Source organism: Patiria miniata, unplaced genomic scaffold, assembly GCF_015706575.1.
Source record: "Patiria miniata isolate m_02_andy unplaced genomic scaffold, ASM1570657v1 HiC_scaffold_1, whole genome shotgun sequence".
Classification (NCBI taxonomy): domain Eukaryota; kingdom Metazoa; phylum Echinodermata; class Asteroidea; order Valvatida; family Asterinidae; genus Patiria; species Patiria miniata.
The window spans coordinates 24,535,754-24,551,295 of NW_024037047.1; the positions used below are offsets into that span (position 1 = coordinate 24,535,754).

The window sequence follows — 15,542 nt, forward strand, 5'->3', positions numbered from 1 at the left end:
GTGTTTAATGAACAAATTGCCTGCCCGACCACTCTCGTTTGTAACAACAAACGCGAACCTCTAGTTCTTCCTTTTTTTCCCGGACAATACTTCTCCGCAGGTTTTCTCCTAAACCGTATATGGTATGGATTTGTAACTTTCAATATATATCGACCCTCATCCGAAGTGGTGCATATTACTCTGACGTCATGATGACGTCATCCGGTGTCAAATTACAAGCGATTTTAGGTGAAAAAGGGTCCAATTACTTTCACTTATAACTCTTGAACAGCATAATCAGTGATGTTTATATTTTGTAATCAAATAGACTTTGAGTTGATTAACATTTCTTTTTGTAAACGTTAACTCACTTGACCCTTTCTTCCGGGTCAACCGGAAGGTTAAACTTAGGTGAATTCAAAATGAAGACTTTAGCCTAAAATCAAAACAAAGCAAAACTTCTTCCATACGGTTTACGGTATGATCATAAAGCCTAGTGTAAACTTGTACCACGTTACCAAGATACTATATATTTTGTTACGTCATCATTACGTCCCCCCTGTGCTATTTTTTAGAACACGCGTAAAAACATGTTTTTAGAACTTGCAAAATTGTAATTTTTACCCTATTTTTGTCCCTCAATAAGTCAACTTGCCAGGATTCTCAGAATATTTTCCTTCTGGATTTGATCAGAGCCAACATTGGTCTTTCAATATCTGGTGAGAGAAGTTTTTGGGAATCGTCCCTCGCTATTTTTCCTCTCATACCTTAAATGCAGACAATTACTCTTTCGTGCCATTCTTTCGTTAGCTCGGAGCAGAATTTTATTAGCCCATGCAAAGACAAAGAAAAACATTAAAAATGAATTTATTTTTAGATGTTAAGCGTATGTTGCATAAAACTCCAAACTCCATACTGAAGTCTACCGATACGGTTTCTATTTTTGAGCTGCCATATTTTTTTATGTGCAGCTCCAGACATGCGCTTCAAAAACTAGACCATGTCTTCCGTGTTTTATGTAGGCCTATGTCTGCCGAGTCAGCAACAAAGTTCATATAGTCTAAGAGTAAACAGCGATCAAACTCTTTTTTATTGCCTTTTATAACTTGGTTGGCTGTCAAGAGTACAAAGCAGGAAGACAATTCCTTTAAGGCATTTTCAGCAAAGATGTGTTAAAGTTTCAGTCTGTCGTCCTGTGTGGAGAATATATATATATATATATATATTATTTAGTTGTATTCAATAGAAAGAGCCAACGAACTGAACCTTTTGTGTATGTGCTCAACAACTCATTCCTCAGACTTCAATTGTTGTTGTTGTTGAGTGATCGGGCCGATCTCGATCACCCTTTGTTTCTGTCAGATATATTTTTGTTCATTGTGTAATTGGGTGATCAAGCACAACCCGATCACCGTTTAGTAAACTAAATCACAGCGCTTACATTATTATTACCCATGATCATTGGGCCTGTTAGGCGCAAGGAGGCTAATTCAAACACAATAACCATCCCTGCTCTGACAGGTAGCCATTTACTCCTGGGTGGAGAGAAGCAATGAGTGACACCGTGCCTTGCCCAAGGGCACACGCACCATAACCCCAGGCGGGACTCGAACCCACAACCTGCCGAATTACCCGCAGACCACGAATTCAATACTCCAGACCACGAGGACGGCCACGGCATTCAACAGATATCGTGTTTTTATTACTACAATGTAGTACTATCTGCCCTAAATAAATGCTCTTTTGTTCAGCCTTCGGCCGACATTGCATCTTTTGGACAAAAAACCCAAAGAAAACAGCCCCCAAAACGGCATGCCATTCACATATTGAACTATGAAGAAATTCAGACATGACGGCTTTTGCTCGCACGATACAACGATCAGTGTATGGCCCCGCAAAGGAGTTGTCAATCCCCCTCCCCCCGTGTGCTTATCGCGGAAAGTTTACAATTTGTTTTCCTGCAAATCGAATCGTAGCGAGGATTGTACAACAATTTGTGATATCAACAACATTTGTTGCTAAAGACAAAGTATTACAAATTTTCATTCTAGTTTTACCCAGGATTCTTAGCAGCGACCATTTTTAACATAATTAGTTAATCAGACGGATTGCTCCTCTTGAAATGATTAATTAACCTATTTTTATTCACATCGCCGCAAACGGATGTCGTTAAAATATAATTTACAGTTAGGCAATTGGAATCATGTCATGGTGTATTGGTTTTCACTCATCGTAAATGACAGCCCCTGGAAGGGGGGGGTCAGGTTTGGATGAAGCGGGGGCTTAGCTGCCAACAGTGGGGTTACTGCGTTTTCTGCATGATTTTCTATTTTTTCTGCGGTCCAAGGGCAGGGTGGGTTTAAAAAAAAAAAAAAAAAAAACCACACACACACACACAAAAACACCCAGACTGGCCCCTCACCGTCCGACGAAAAGAACAGATCTTGCCCGATATTGATAAAATTATAATGTATTCAACATAGAGGCTAGACCAGAGTCACTATTTTTCAGGCATCCGTTCTCCCCCTTTTTAGTAATTTTATGGTTATTACTTTGTGTAGTATTTATATCGTTAGCAGATGGAACTGCCAGAGAAGAACAGATCGAAATCATGCACCCACATTTTCTTTTAGAAATTTTCTCTTAGAAAACCCCAAAGCGGGCGGTACTCATTGACGTCAAGATTTCGTAGCAAATAACGATCGCGTTTTTGTTTATTTGTTTTTTAGTACGCAATACGCCTCAAACAAGCGAGAGCCTAATAGAAGACGCGGAGCATCTTCTCAGCAATCTGTGACTTTGATTTTCCGCCTTCAAGTGTTTACGAAAGCCTTGACCAAACTTGGAAGTAAATACCCTTTGTTTTCCCTCATATTTCAACGCCCGCCATCGGACCGCAGTAATGTACAAGTACGGACAGATTTGCAACGGGCCAATAATGGGTCTTCACACCCCTCGCTTCGAGCTCAAAACTTGGAAAGGTTGACTACTTGTTTGCGGAGTTAATGTGCCGCGAAGTCACCTGAAGGGTTATGCATTAGCACGCGCTGGTGTCCCCAACCATTCTCAATTGGCCAGATAGATCACGGTTATCAGTTTAAAGTTGCTTAATTGAATCAGGGGAAGCGGTAAATGGCGTGGCGTGCGAGGGAGTTAAGATTGAAGATGCCTGGATTCTACCCCACTGTTTCTTCACGCCGTGCGCGCGCGCTGTGAAGTGCGAAATCGGAAGCCATTTTTAGTGGACTCAATTACTAACCGTGATGCATGGGTGCAGGGAAGCGAAGCTACCGAGCTTTACCGGCTTAGAAAAAAAAGCTCCAAAACTCCGACACGTACATATCTTTTTCTTCTTTCAAACAGGATGTATGTCTGTTTGTCTACTAAAGTGCTGCAGAGTCTTGTTGGCGTCGCGTCTGGAGAACTGATTCAATAGTATCTTCGATGGCGAAGTGCCCCCCATTCACGAAACTTAACGGTAGACGCGTTGTACGCCAAACCATCTTCGGCATGTTTTTAATCGGACTCTGGAAAGGTCGAAGAGACTGCTGCTGCCGTGAAGTGAATATTGATTTCTTAGGTGTTCCGAATCCATTTGGGGTTTATGAGCCCGATTCTAGGAATATACCGAATATGGGGGTCCGTGAGAGGTTTAGATATAGAACCGTAACGGGATCTCAGTAATTTGCAGGGGAAAAGTTAATCGGGGACCTCATTTTCGGGAGAGGGCATAGTTCCTCAGTTTTCTCCCAGTTGCCTATGAGAGGGGTTACAAGAAGGGCACATAGTCTCGAGAAGGGGCTTTCCCCCGCGCCCCGCCCTCTCCCGCCGTAGTTACGTCATTGAAGCGCTCATCTATTGTTCTTTTTTATGTTATTGTAACTAATTCAAATTTGTACAGGCGCGGGTAATGTCCTATACTCCTTGAACATTTTGAATTGTTATTGGTTTTAAGTGGATCCGCAGGGGGGGGGGGGGGGCAATTGGGCCATTGCCCCTAAAACGAACTTTATGTGACGTCACAAAAAAAGGCAGCTACTGCGTGCACCACCATCTTTTGCTTAAAAAAATTTATGGTTAAAGTAAAAGTCCAGGTTTTCGAGCCCAAGAAGGGCGAATCCATTTTTTCCCCCGATTTTATTTTATTTCATTTAAGTGGGGGCGGGGGTTGAAATAACACTCCTTAAAAAGAACTTCCTGATATTTTGAATGCAATTTTACATGATAATTTATATATTTATATTTTTGGCGCAGAGTCGACCTTCCAATACGTAATTGAACACACATGAAACAGCCGTTGTGTTTATTTTTAAAACTAAAGAGGGCGCTTGTACCTGGCTCACTATTGGCAGTAGAGGGCGTTGTCTACCGAAGCAGTCCAACTAGTACATCATGCATGACATGTATTTCATTTTCATGCGTAAAATTCTTTCCAAAAACGTCGTTACTTATGTTTTAAGGCATTGTTAGTCGGATCATCAGGTGAGTGGGAAAGTCAACAATTAATGATTTGTGGACCCGTAAACCGTGCCTTCCTTAAACCCCTGCCTGTGCATAGAAATCAATAACCACATCAATCGAACATGTTGTCATGGTTGTCGTTAACTAGGCCTAGGGGGCAGGCTAAGTAATTTAAGTTGTAGTCACAATGACAATGTGAATGGTCAATGTCACAATGACAAATGTTTTGCAGTCCAGTGCAGTGGATATTTATAATTTAGCCGGATCCGGTTTTAGGCCTACATGTATTTTCTTTAAAATTTCCTTAAGTCCAGAGCAACGAATCAGAAAAAGAAGATTGAATAGGCCTATCCTACCTAGTCCGAGTAACTTGGACCCAACTTATCGCCTTTTTTAACATTTGGACATGGTCTGGCGATAGTGGGGTCCAAGCTAATACCGCGACCTGGACAACATCATCCTGTCACTGTCCCAAAAACCAACATTTTCCAACAAAAAACATCAGATTTCACCTTCAAAACGGCCTCCAAATGACTAGATATGCCACCTGAGGTACAAGTAGACATCGATAATTAAGATGGTTGTACTGAAGTTTACTTACGATCCGGAAAAAAAGTGAAATTTTCCGTTCATTTCGGAGAGCTCCCCTCGCGATCTTGAACACGTTAAATTTCCGATCGTGTTTAATGTTTGAACGACGCGATTTCTTCTACATGCCCAGCGTACATTCGATGGTCCCCGTATCCCGAGTGCGATTCCGTTACCGAGCGCGCGCAATGCATCGATTATAATAATGAGTCACGTTTGTAAACACATACATGTGCATTTCGAGCTGTAAAAGGGAATTGGGAACCAGCTTGAACTGGTACCCGCCATAAAAGCTGCGCTAGTTCCCGACTCCCTATTATCGTTTGAAATGCACATGTGTTTACAAACGTGATCCAGTCTACTCATTATCATAATCGATGCATCGCGCGCGCTCGGTAACGGAATCGCACTCGGGATACGGGGACCATCGAATGTACGCTGGGCATGTAGAAGAAATCGCGTTGTTCAAACATTAAACACGATCGGAAATTTAACGTGTTCAAGATCGCGAGGGGAGCTCTCCGAAATGAACGGAAAATTTCACTTTTTCTCCGGATTGTAAGTAAACTTCAGTACAACCATCTTAATTATCGATGTCTACTTGTACCTCAGGTGGCATATCTAGTCATTTGGAGGCCGTTTTGAAGGTGAAATCTGATGTTTTTTGTTGGAAAATGTTGGTTTTTGGGACAGTGACAGTGATGTCCAGGTCGCGGTATTAGCTTGGACCCCACTATCGCCAGACCATGTCCAAATGTTAAAAAAGGCGATAAGTTGGGTCCAAGTTACTCGGACTATATCCTACCCTGCAATTAAATTTTGGAGTTAATCTAAAATAATAAAAGAAGTATATTCTTATTCTATTGAGTATTGGGATGAAAATAAAAATGGAAAAAGTCGAAGGCTGGGCTAGAACTAGCTGGAGGTACCCAGCCCTGAGTTTTATCATTGGGTTGTCATTTAGGGCTGAAGCTAGTTTTTCACGTAACCGAGCAGCGTAGGCAGGTCCCAATAAAAATTGTGAAAATTTGTGGAAAATGTTCAATTTTCCCCGTTACACACTAATTGCAACTGCAACTCACCCCAAACTTGCCTGGAATAACCATTACACAGGTCCTTGAAGTAAAAAACGATCCACGATGAAGATTCAGCCTACAATTGCAGTGAAAAAAGGAGGAATAACCGCTAACCTGACAACCTTGCGGGCATGGCCAGGACCGCAATTGGTTTGTGCACAAAAAAATTGTGTACAATGAATGGCGGTCGGTTACCAGGCTGTCAACTAGTCGTTTTTGCCGGCTGCGCTGGCTGTTGGCGCATGACGTCACGCGTAAGCGTAACACCTGATGACTGTTTCATGCACTATCGGTTGCGGTTCCAGTACCGCAGCTGTGATGCGAGTGGTAAACCTCATATTAGTGCATGAAACAGTTTTTTACTTCAAGGACCTGTGTAATGGTTATTCCAGGCAAGTTTGGGGTGAGTTGCAGTTGCAATTAGTGTGTAACGGGGACAAATTGAACATTTTCCACAAATTTTCGCAATTTTTTTTGGGACCTGCCTACGCTGCTCGGTTACGTGAAAAACTAGCTCCAGCCCTAAATGACAACCCAATGATAAAACTCAGGGCTGGGTAACTCCAGCTAGGCTAGAACCAGGGATCTCTCACTCATGAGGCAGAGACGCTATCTTCTCAGCCACACGTGCTGCACAAACGATGGTGGTAATATAATACGTTTTTGGAGGGCGCTGTTCAATCTAGCCAGCTACATTTCCTGCACTAAACTTAATTAAGGAAAGCCGGTGTTGCAATGTATGGCATTTATGAGCATATCAGATAAAACCTCCTTCAAAATAACATTTACTAAAAATAACTGTGATGGTAATATATCCACTGCCTGTTTTGTGCAATACTATTAATGCAACTGTTCTTTTTCCTTCTTGTTTTTACAGCATGCATAAATTACTGACCTTGTTGACGGGCCTGACGTTAGCCAGCCTTTTCTTCTACCTCCTCCTGAGTGTTTACGTCTTCATTCACACAAGCCGTCCCCCCTCGCCATTCAGCATAAAACGTGGTTTCATCAGGAACGCTACAGATCGGCCGAAGGTTTTAACTGGTCCGAGTCTGCATCCAGAAACAACCTTACCTCCAATCCATGGAGCTGTTCGTCATTACAAATCTCTTCTGGATAATCGGGTGAATTTTTTTGTGTGTGTTGCATGGGTGGCACAGTGCGTAAAGCCCTTGCCTCTCACCGCTGTGGCCTGGGTTCGATTCCTGGCTCGGGTCATATGTGAGTAGAGTTGTGTTGATTCTCTCCTGTGCTGCGGTTTTCCTCCGGAGTCCGGGTTCTTCGGTTTTCCTCCCTCTGCAAAAATCAACACTGGGTGTGCTCTGTTATAAGACGAGGGTTAATAGCGGCTTCCTAAGGTGCCCCTACACAACCTTCGGCTCGGCCATGTTAACTGAATCCCTCACAATTTACATGTAGCTTATGCTGCGAGTTAGCTGGAGTTACCCAGCCCTAAATTTTATCATTGGGCTGTCATTTAGGGCTGGAGGACATTTTTCACGCAAACCAGCAGAGTTGGCAGGTCCCAAAAAAAATTTGACCGCAATTGGATTTGTGCACAGCGCGTGTACCAGTTCGTTCTTGCCGGCTGCGCTGGCTGATGGCGCATGACGTCACGCGGAAGCGGAATACCCGAGGACTGTTTCATGCACGATAACAGGCAAACTTTGGTTGCCGTCCAGTAGCGCAGCTATGATGCGAGTGGTAAACCTCAACAGTCGTCGGGTATTCCGCTTCCGCGTGAGTGACGTCATGCGCCATCAGAGCCGGCAAGAACGAACTGGTAAACGCACTGTGCACAAATCCAATTGCGGGCCTCGCCATGACCGCACGGTTGTCGGGTTATGCCTCGTTTGTTTCACTGCAATTGTAGGCTGAATCTTCATCGTGGATCGTTTTCTACATGTACTTTAAGACCTGTGTAATGGTTATTCCAGGCAAGGTTTGGGTGAGTTCCAGTTGAAATTAGTGTGTAACAGGGACAAAATTGCACATTTTTGAATTTTTTTTTGGACCTGCCAACTCTGCTGGTTCGCGTGAAAAATGTCCTCCAGCCCTAAATGACAACCCAATGATAAAAGTTAGCGCTGGGTAACTCCAGCTAGCTGCGAGTAAGGAAAATTGGCTTAAATTTATTTAAATAGACCTGTCCCTAACATCCCATTGTTTTCCAACCTGTAAAAAATACCCTGGTGCCCCGCCATGCTTCAAAAGTGGCCGCCATGTTTAAAAAAAAAAATAATAACAACAAAAAAGACAAACATTTGGGACTACTCTAACTTTCCAGGATATTTTGGCTAGAAACCCTGCCAAAAGCAGTAAAATGCAACACTTGTCAAAATGACAAGCCTGCCCAATGAAACAAGATCCAGAGAACTGGTGAAAAAACTCAAGGGCAAACTGCCTTGCAAAAAGCGACCCCTAGCATCCAAAAGTATGTCTGCAAGTAGCGCCCCTAGCATATAGTGTCCCCCCCCCCCCCCCCCCCCCCCCGCGATAACCTGCCGCCACGAGAGGGCGATACCACGACCAACCAATATAACCCACGAACCCATCAGGAACCACGTCTAGGGAAACTCGTATCAATTGGTTGTTTGGCCTAATACATGTAGATGCAGGCGAGCAATGAGCATTCAAAACATTTCATTGTTGTTCCAAACCAAACTCTTAAATTTCTTCCAATAGTATTAAAGATGCAGCAATACTTTTATGCAACTTCACTGGTCAGCTGTTTTGTGGTGTGTAGTGTACGTGGGACTGAAATTGTGACGGGTTCATGGGTGATATTGGTAGGTCATGACAACGCCCTCTCACGGCGGGGTTATCACAGTGGCGGGTTATCGCATATCAAACCATAACGTCTAACCCCTAGACTATGGGCTCCGTACACAAGTACATGCATGTACCCCATCAACGGCTAGAAAAGGAGAGTTGGGGGTGACCTAGACTGGTTCCCGATCATTGCGTATTTCGAATGTATCCAAAGTTATTGGAGGTAGGGATTAGTCTCTGAGACCATCGCAAGTTGAATTCGATTGTATTCGTGCGCCAATGACGCCTGACGCTCCTGCAAAGACGCGATGGCCATAACTTTTGCACATTCAGGAAGTCGTGCATACTTTGCGCGCGAACCAGTACAGTATGGGCACTCTGTATCCCGTCGACGGAGCTCTCAAAGGAGGTAAAAACGTGCCCTCTTTTGTTGGTGCATGGAGCCCATAGGACTTGTACGTGTAAGTATCATTAACATATTAACTTCTTGCTTTCTTGCCTACCAGACAGTGGACTTGGGCTGCACCTCCTGCGCTGTTGTCTCAAGCTCCGGATACTTGCTCGGCACAAAAGCCGGGCCGGAGATCGACCGTCACTCCTGCGTCATCAGACTGAACATGGCACCGGTCAAAGGTTACGAGAAAGACGTCGGAACGCGGACAAGTCTCCGTGTCATGAACTTCTTCATGTTGGGCTTTGAGCCAGAGACTATGCCCCCCAATAGCCACATCATGGTCTGGGGTCTGTTGAAGAGAACGTCTTATTTAGAGAATGCAAGGAATTTGTCGAGACGACTAAGCACAGGCTCGACTATTCACGGCCAGACGCATAAAGGAGAACTGGAAGCAGAGGAGTTGTTTGCTAAGGAAACTGGACTTCATCCGTGAGTTTACAACGTGCATTGTTGCTTAATTTGTATTTCTTAAGCCTAACGCACCTGAATCCATCAAAATTTACACCCCTGTTTTGGAGGATTTTGGCGGATTCAGGATACCTCCATATTGGAAAAGTCGCAGGATTTTGATGGATTCAGGACAGTAAGCCTAGCGGTACTGCAGGATTTTGATGGATTCAGGATACCTCCATATTGAGTAGTTGGGGGACTTTGATGGATTCAGGATCTCAACAGATTTACTCCCGGCTAACTGGTGATTCAGATGGACTCACTGGCCACCAACATTTTTTTTGCATGGCAAAATTGATGGATTTTGGTGGATTCAGGATACTTTTTAGTAACAGTACCCAAGGGGTTAGGGTTAACCCAATTTTATGGGTTTCTCCCAGACAGGGCTCTGGAGTGCTCTGAAACATGCAAAACTAAATCAGGCCCACTTTACTCACAGTTTAGCCAGCAAATTTCTCCAAACATTCCAATTGGGCAAAGAAAATGTCCTCAGTATTCCACCTACCAAGTTTGCAGACTCAATTAAATTTTTTAAGGAGATTTTTCTTCAATATTTTGCACATGAGAGTGAAGCCAAGTGATTTCAAAATGGGGCTAAATACTAGACTTTTTCTGTGTTCACATGCACAATGATTGAAAAGCGTATCCATGGACTGATCCATGAACCACAAATATTTTAAGAGCGCATTGAATAAACCTGAAAATGAATGCTTTAAATCTCACACATTTCGAATATTCGAATACTCAATCAAAATCCAAGTTGTAATAATCCAATACAACATGTTAATTATTTGAAAATACACAGCACTAGTCAAGTGTAGGCATACATGTACAACATGCCGGTCGTTATTTTTTTTCTCCCAAACGACATTCGCATACATTATGGCATTTTGGACTACATTTCTAAAAACATGAAAAGAAAAGATAAAATTAGAAAAAATGAAAAGAATTCGAACGTAATGAAATTTGGACTTGTATTTCCCTTTAAAAAAAAATCCTCCGAAGCCTCAGGTTAGAAAAGAAAAAAAAGTCGGGTACAAAATGGTGATTCGAACCCGCAACCTTGCGGTGTAAAATCACAACCCTGAGCTATTGCACTGCTCGGCAAAACGTGGGGGAAAAATTAATTTTATACCTGCTTACGTATCATACAAGTACCGCTAAACAACCATGTGTGTGGATTTAGTTTGGGAAAAATAAGATTTGCATGCCGGCCAGTGAGACGCCATATGTCAGTAAATGAATTCCAGTTGTTGATGTCATATCTCAATTCCTGTTAATGTTCCTTTAAGGAGACATTGTTTTCGTCCCAAGCTGTACCAATAGGGAGACACCGGACATTATGGAGACATTTCAATGTCTCCCTAATGTTACAACTCCTATTTGGAGGCAAAATGTTACGTTCGCAAATACATTGTAGGTTAGATCGATAGCTTGTGGTTCAAAACATACATGTATATCAAAATTCATGGGGTAGGATAAGAGAAAATAATGTTTATTAGAAGTCACTAAAGTTGGAAAAAAAATAATTTGAATCATCAGTAATTGTTTCCTGCTTTGTGTTTTGACTCTCTTCAGCGTGAAGACAAGATCCTGGATATCCACTGGTTGGTTTGCGATGATGATTGCCATAGATATATGCCGAGAGATTCACGTATACGGCATGGTTCCATCCGACTACTGCGCGTAAGTTCTCCACTTTGGTTTCATTTCGAGGACAATTATTAGTCGAATACTGGACTCGATGTGTGTTGTATCTGGGCGCAAAGTGTTGAATGGCCAGTCATAATTTAGCCTTGTGATGTAAATGGAGATGTAGTCGAATCCATGGCAAGTCATGATATTTGATCGACTTGTGATGACTTGTGGTTGATTTGTGATTGACTTGTAATTGACTTGTGATTGGCTCATGATTGGCTTGTGATTGACTTGTAATTGACTTGTGATTGACTTGTGTGATTGATTTGTGGTTGACTTGTGGATGACTTGTGATTGACTTGCAATTGACTTGTGACCAACTTGTGATTGGCTTGTGATTGGCTTGTACTTGGCTAGTGTGGTCTGTATGTAAGCTTTTGTTTGTAACGTACCCAAATTTTACAAGGTTATATTCCTGTTTTGTGGGGGAAAAAACAATATGCAAATAACGAATGTTTATGAGTGCTGTTGTACGAATAATTTAATGAGGTAAGAGATGGATGATGAAATGGAAGGTCCCATCTGTCATTTCATGAAATTATTCTTTCCCTTTTAAGAATGTGAATTAATATTTATTTTATATAATGCGTGAATGAATTCTCTTCATCCGAATGGTAATACATGTAGTGCAATGGAAGTTCTGGAAATAATGTTGCATCCTGACGCCACTTTTTTTCATCATTTTATATCATCTCAATTGAGGTCAGTCATAGCAAAAAATTTGAAAAGACATTAATCTGGGACTGATTCCAATTTTGTTAGGAAATAATTTGAAAATGTTCTTGACTCTCCATAAACTTTGTACACAACCAGATATGTTGCGTCTGGATGTTACATTGTTTACAGAGTTCTTTTTACCATGGAATGGAATGTCTACTTCGGAGGTGCACATTTCTTGTGATGCATAATTTTGTGACACATTATCCATGACCTACCAATCAGATGACAGGGATTTATTCAAATGTTGTATAAAAAAGCATCCATGTTTACAATATGTGTTTTCATTTTGTTTTTGAAGGAGAAAACCCAAGAAGGATGTTCCCTACCACTACTACGAGACTCCCTATGTCAAGGAATGTTCGACCTACAACAAAGCACAGGGCGATAAAACGGGTAACCATCGTTTCATCTCGGAGAAGTCCGTCTTTGCGAGATGGGCTCAACGATTCAACATCACTTTCCACTATCCTAGCTGGTCAGAGGGACTTGACCCGCAATTGTTTCAAAAACCTGGCCCGTTATTAGAGACATTAATTCATTGGATCCGGACTTAGGTTTGTACCACTGAGACAGATATAGAAACAAAATTCCCACAAATCTGACCGGAGCCAATCATAAGTCAATCGCATGACCATCATCATCATCGTCATCATCACCTACATGTAGCAGTCGCAACCGAGATCTCGTTCACAATGCCACATGTACTGGGAAGGTCTTCAATTTCACATTGGGTGTCTCTGCCAATCACATCAATGTAGTTGAAAGGTCTTTGTCCTCTATCAGTGCACGGAAGTCTCCAACATAATACATGAGATATGACCTGGTTTACAGGGGGCCGTGTCATATTAGTCCGACGCCTCGTAGGTCTGACGCCTCATAATTCCGAAATTTCGGACTTGTGAGGCGTTGTACTTATGAGGCATAACATTTATTTATTCTGCCTCATAGGTCCGACGCCTCATAAGTCTGACACCTCATAAGTCTGTCGTTGGAAAAACGAGGCGTTTAATTTGTCGGACCTATGAGGCGTCGGAGCTACGAGGCGTCGGACTTATGAGGCGTTGGGCCTATGAGGCGTCGGACTTGTGGGCCTTTATTTGGTTAGGTGATGCAATTTTGTCGAACTTATGAGGCGTCGGACCTATGAGACGTCGGACTTATGAGCAGACCCCATTTACAGCACGATAGCAGTGGCCAGCAAAGCGATCTCATCGTTAGGCAACAATAGCAGAGACAGGTGGAATGTCTCCGTAGATCTGTTCCTTAGTCCTGACCATAAGTCAGTCATAAGTCCTCACAAGTTTAGTTATCGCAAGTGTCCTACTGACAGAGATGTAAATATCTTGTCACATGTCAGCTTTGATGTCCTTGCAAATTCATCACAACTCAATCACAAGTTAATGACAACCCATGTTTCGGTGGATGATCACAAGTCAGTCGTAAGTCCTCAGGAGTTATCTTAAGTGTATCACAAGTTAATCAAAAGGCAATTAAAAGTCAATCACAAGCAAATTACAAGTTGATAACGCTTTTACAAAGCCAATCACACACACAAGTTACAAAGTCAATCATAAACAAGTCACAACTTGATCACAAGTTCTTACCACTGAAATTTAATCACAAACAAATGACAAGTTGATCGCAAATTCTTACAACTTGAAAAAAAGTCAGTCACACAAACAAATCACAAAGTTAATCACAAACAAATCACAGGTTGATCCCAAGTTCTTACAACTCAAAGTCAATCACAGACAAATGACAAGTTGAACACAAGTTCTTACAACTCAAACACATTCAGTCACATAAACAAATCATAAAGTCAATCACAACAAAATTACAAGTTGAACGCAAGTTCTTACAACTCAAACATAGTCAATCACAGACAAATGACAAGTTGATCGCAAGTTCTTACAACTCAAACATAGTCAATCGCAGACAAATGATAAGTTGTTCGCTAGTTCTTACAACTCAAAGAAAGTCATACTTTAGTTGGTCATATCAAGTCACCAGCTGTTCATGAAATTATCTGTGACAATCATCATTTGTCATTGTTTGTGCAAACGTACTTAAGACTTGACTTGTGGTTTTACTCGTGATTTTACTTTGGATTGATTTGTGATTTATATTGTGATGGACCTCACTTCAACTCGGACCATTGAAATAAAATCTGGCCAGGGGCAGTTCTTTTCATTAAAGGGGACATTTTGCAGTACAAAGTAGAAGACCGAAACAGTGTATTTAAGTGTTTTGATGATTCACAGGGATTTATACAAACATATTTATTTATTTGTATATTATAGAATGTCCCTTCAATTGCACACTCACTCCAGGTGAAGCCTGCTCCTACTAGTTTTCTCTGTAAAATTTTGAATTTTCTGTATAAAATGACAATTATGTAAATTTGATTTTATCTCAAATAAAACTGTTTTTGAAGTATACATTATTGTATTGCTATTAAAACCATGCATTGTTTTGTTCTCCTGTTTTACATATAACAAAGTACAGAACAGTTTTGTTTTTTTTATTATTAAAAAACATGTTTTTATACCAAAGTTGATTGTTGGAACATTTGTCTGCCTTCTCTTGCTGGTCCCAGAGGGACAGCCTAATGACCTAGCTATTGTCTTCTTTGCACCTATCTCTCTCAAGGTTTGACTGACCGACTGCCAATCACTTGTGAACTGGACAGTGCTATCGTATAGGATAACCCGTAACACTAATAATTGGGGGTAAATCTGGCCTATTGTGTAGACCAGATGCATGAAAAACCTCCAGTGAATATCCCTTTTGAACAGATTGAAAAGATCTTTGCCAGCATTTCTAGGACCAGATTAATATCACCTGGCGTTGTCTTGTTTAAATGGTATAACATGCTTATTTTTGGCGGTGCATATGCATGCAGTAACGCCTCACCCTTAGATTCTGTAACTTGCTTGGCCAAGAGCAAGCCACATGAGATTGGCTTATTTTTGCTATCCTGCTGTGCGCGGCCAAACGTGTACACCCGTAGCAACCAAACTACTATACGAAGATAACCGGCATTGTAAGCAAATGCATACGGGTGTGTGCATTGCGCGTATTGTTCCCAACCGCTAGCGGTACAGAGCTGGTTTGAAAATAATTATTACGTAAGGGGTAGTTTGGAAAAGTGCAAGTAAACTGTAACTATTTTCATATTCAATTTGAAGTACATTTTAATTGTTTTCAGATTAAAATAACCAGCTATCGTCTAAAATCAAGCAAAGTCAAGCAGAATCTCTATTGACTGTTTTTTTTTTCGTGCGTATTCTCCCTCGGCTTCGCCTCGGGACAAATATAATGCTTTAAACGAATCACCCCGAGAG

At 41.8% G+C, this 15,542-nt stretch overlaps 1 protein-coding gene across 1 annotated transcript; it reads left to right on the plus strand.

Moving 5' to 3' along the window:
- The first annotated feature begins 4,355 nt into the window (after positions 1 to 4,355).
- On the plus strand, positions 4,356 to 14,760 carry LOC119726454 (alpha-N-acetylgalactosaminide alpha-2,6-sialyltransferase 6-like). The gene is made up of 5 exons (XM_038198152.1): positions 4,356 to 4,461; positions 6,982 to 7,228; positions 9,383 to 9,759; positions 11,359 to 11,466; positions 12,497 to 14,760. The coding sequence occupies exons 2-5, from the start codon at positions 6,983 to 6,985 to the stop codon at positions 12,750 to 12,752; spliced, it is 987 nt and encodes a 328-aa protein (XP_038054080.1). The 5' UTR covers positions 4,356 to 4,461; position 6,982; the 3' UTR covers positions 12,753 to 14,760.
- Positions 14,761 to 15,542: the final 782 nt, after the last annotated feature.